Genomic DNA, 2,412 nt, shown 5'->3' with positions numbered 1-2,412 from the left:
ATGGCCTTTCCCAGGGCCCTGCTGTCACTGTTCACCTCGGCCTTGACCGTGAGCTTGGGTGCGTGCGGCTGCTGGCGAGGGGCCCTGCCTCTGCTTCTCGCTTGTTGGCCCACCTCCTCAGTGGGGAGGGGGCCACTGGGGGGCTTTGAGGGGAAGGCTCCCTTAGGTCCCCCACTGGGCTCACCTTCCCTCACCCTAAATGAGCCTCCTGGTCCTGAGCCTGGCTTCACCCAGGACAGGGGTCACAGCCCGCTCTCCAGGAAGGCAAACCAAGGCTCGGGTAGAGGGTCGCAGTGTTCAAGTCTGCGCTCGGTGGCCTGGGCCTGAAGGGGCTCAGTAGGGCGAGCCACTCTCCCAGGGAGGGACAGAAGATGCTCCAGGTGGATCCGTGGGGAATGGCCCAGGGGCTGGACCATTCCTGGCCTCTTCTCCAGCCCTTCCTCCTGTGTCCAGGATGGGTCTCAAGGTCAGATGAGGAGGGTCTGTCCCTATCCCTCTCCCAGGTGAGGCCTTAAGGCGCTTCACCTGTGAGCAGCCCACGGCCCTTCCTTGGTGCGAGACCATTACTAACTGCAAGCCGGAGGACACAGCGTCCAAGTCCTCGCAGCTGACGGTGGAGTCAGGTGAGACCGGGGGCCCGCAGGCTGGCTCTGTGGGGCTGCATCAGCCTCGGGCTCCCAGCTCCCAGCTCAGGGCCACCGCAGACCCCAACAGGGTGACTTCCCAGGGCAGCAGTTAGTTTAGGGGTCTCAGGGTAGCATGGGAAGAGGCAGGAAGGGCAAGGTCAAGTGCGTGGAGGCTGGGGCGGCTGAAGAAGCGCTGGGCGGGGGGAGCAGGCTCTGACGCTGCCCTCCCCGGCAGAGTCCCCCTTCAACCGCAGCCCGGTGGTGACCACTTCCGGCTCCAGCTCCTGCGAGGCCGCTGAGCCACACAGCATCGGGGCTGCCCACCCCAGCTACTGCTGCTTCCATGACCTCTGTAATTCTACGGGGGTTGCCAGGCTCGGTGCCGGGGCCCTGGCCCCTCGGGGGCCATAATCCTGGGTCACCTCCTTTCCTGAAGGGCCTGGCACTGCTGGTGGTCGGCGCTGCTGGCACGCCCCCACGGCCCAAGCTCACTGGGCCTCAGGTTACTCGTGGGATCCTAGGGGAGAGAACCGTTTCGGGGCACTCTCTGCCCTCCTCCTCCACCAAACTTGTAGAAAATAAATAAGGTGAGGCTGGAGACGACCTCTTTTCTTCTGGACGCTGAGAGCCCACAGACCGCCTTCAGGCAGCTGGGCTTGGAACCAGGCATGTTCTGGCCCCTGAGCCTCGTTCTCACCCAGGGCCATTTTGACCCATGTCACAGATGGGAAAACAGAGGCTTAGGGGGAGAAATGCATCCTGGGCCAGCCTTCCTGCATGTCAGACCAGGCAGGACCCATTCCTCAGCCCGAGGAAAATCTGACCCCGCTCCCAGAATATTCCCTGAGACCCTGTAGGTGTCACCCCTGCCCCCCACCCCCAGGATGGGGAGGAAACTGGGGTTGCAATCAAGTTTTCTCCACGGGCGAGTATGCCTGTCCAGCCCAGGGCTGCCGCAGCAGCAAGGGGAGGCTGGGGAAGAGGGTGTGTGGAGCTCAGACAGCCTGCCTACCTAGGCTGGGTCTTCCGAGTGTGTAGGAGTGGGGTGCACCTGGGCCTGCTGGCACCCATACATCTCCACGGGCCTCAGTCACCTCCTGTGACAACGGGCCTACTATACCCTGGGCCCTGGGGACAGCTGAGATTAGAGGAGGCTGTGTGCACAGGACACGAAGGCCATGCCAGCTCACCCCAGGCCCCCAGGGCCAGCTCGGGGGTCCAGGCCGTGCTGCGCCTGCAGCACTCCCAGTGGCCTGGCCTGTCTGCCCAAGGGTGGGCAGCAGAGTGTCCTCGGAGGCTGACCACCCCCCAGGAGCCCAGGGTCCTTAGGTCCCAGGAGGCCCTGTCTCAGGCTCCTGCCCCTCCCTCACGTGGCTCCCAGCTGGCCCTGGTGGTCGCTTGCTCCAGCCCCCCTACAGGGAGGCAGAGGCGGGAGCCAGAGCGCGCCCAGGGTGTCTCTGCTTACCGTGCCATCGGCCTCTGGGCTGGGCACTTTCCACGCTCTGCATGCGGCCAGACTTCTAGACAGCACCTAATGGACCCTGCACTTGGGGGCCAGGGCCACCGCCTCACCTTGGGGACCCTCACCCCAAGGAGTGGGAGGCCGAGTCACTCCCACCTCAGCCTCACCGGAGGAGCAACAGGGAGGGTACCTCTGGGCTCTTTAGGGGTGCAGAGCAGGTGAGCGGGTGGGTGGCAGCAGGCACCTGCGGGGCCTCCGCCCTGCGCCGACATGGCCAGCAGAGGGCACGCGCCCCTCGGACCCCTCCCCTGGGCACCCAGGTCA

At 65.1% G+C, this 2,412-nt stretch overlaps 1 protein-coding gene across 1 annotated transcript; it reads left to right on the top strand.

The window, feature by feature from the left end:
• Positions 1-1,005, top strand: SLURP1 (secreted LY6/PLAUR domain containing 1; the record flags this gene model as incomplete). The annotated part of the gene is made up of 3 exons (XM_028487065.1): positions 1-58; positions 504-623; positions 862-1,005. Coding segments are annotated over exons 1-3 (322 nt in total), but the record flags the coding sequence as incomplete, so codon positions are not given.
• Positions 1,006-2,412: the final 1,407 nt, after the last annotated feature.

The sequence above is a fragment of the Physeter macrocephalus genome, unplaced genomic scaffold (assembly GCF_002837175.3).
Source record: "Physeter macrocephalus isolate SW-GA unplaced genomic scaffold, ASM283717v5 random_1598, whole genome shotgun sequence".
Taxonomy (NCBI): Eukaryota; Metazoa; Chordata; class Mammalia; order Artiodactyla; family Physeteridae; genus Physeter; species Physeter macrocephalus.
The sequence above is the reverse complement of the archived record's forward strand: the minus strand, read 5'-3'. Positions and strand labels throughout refer to the sequence as shown.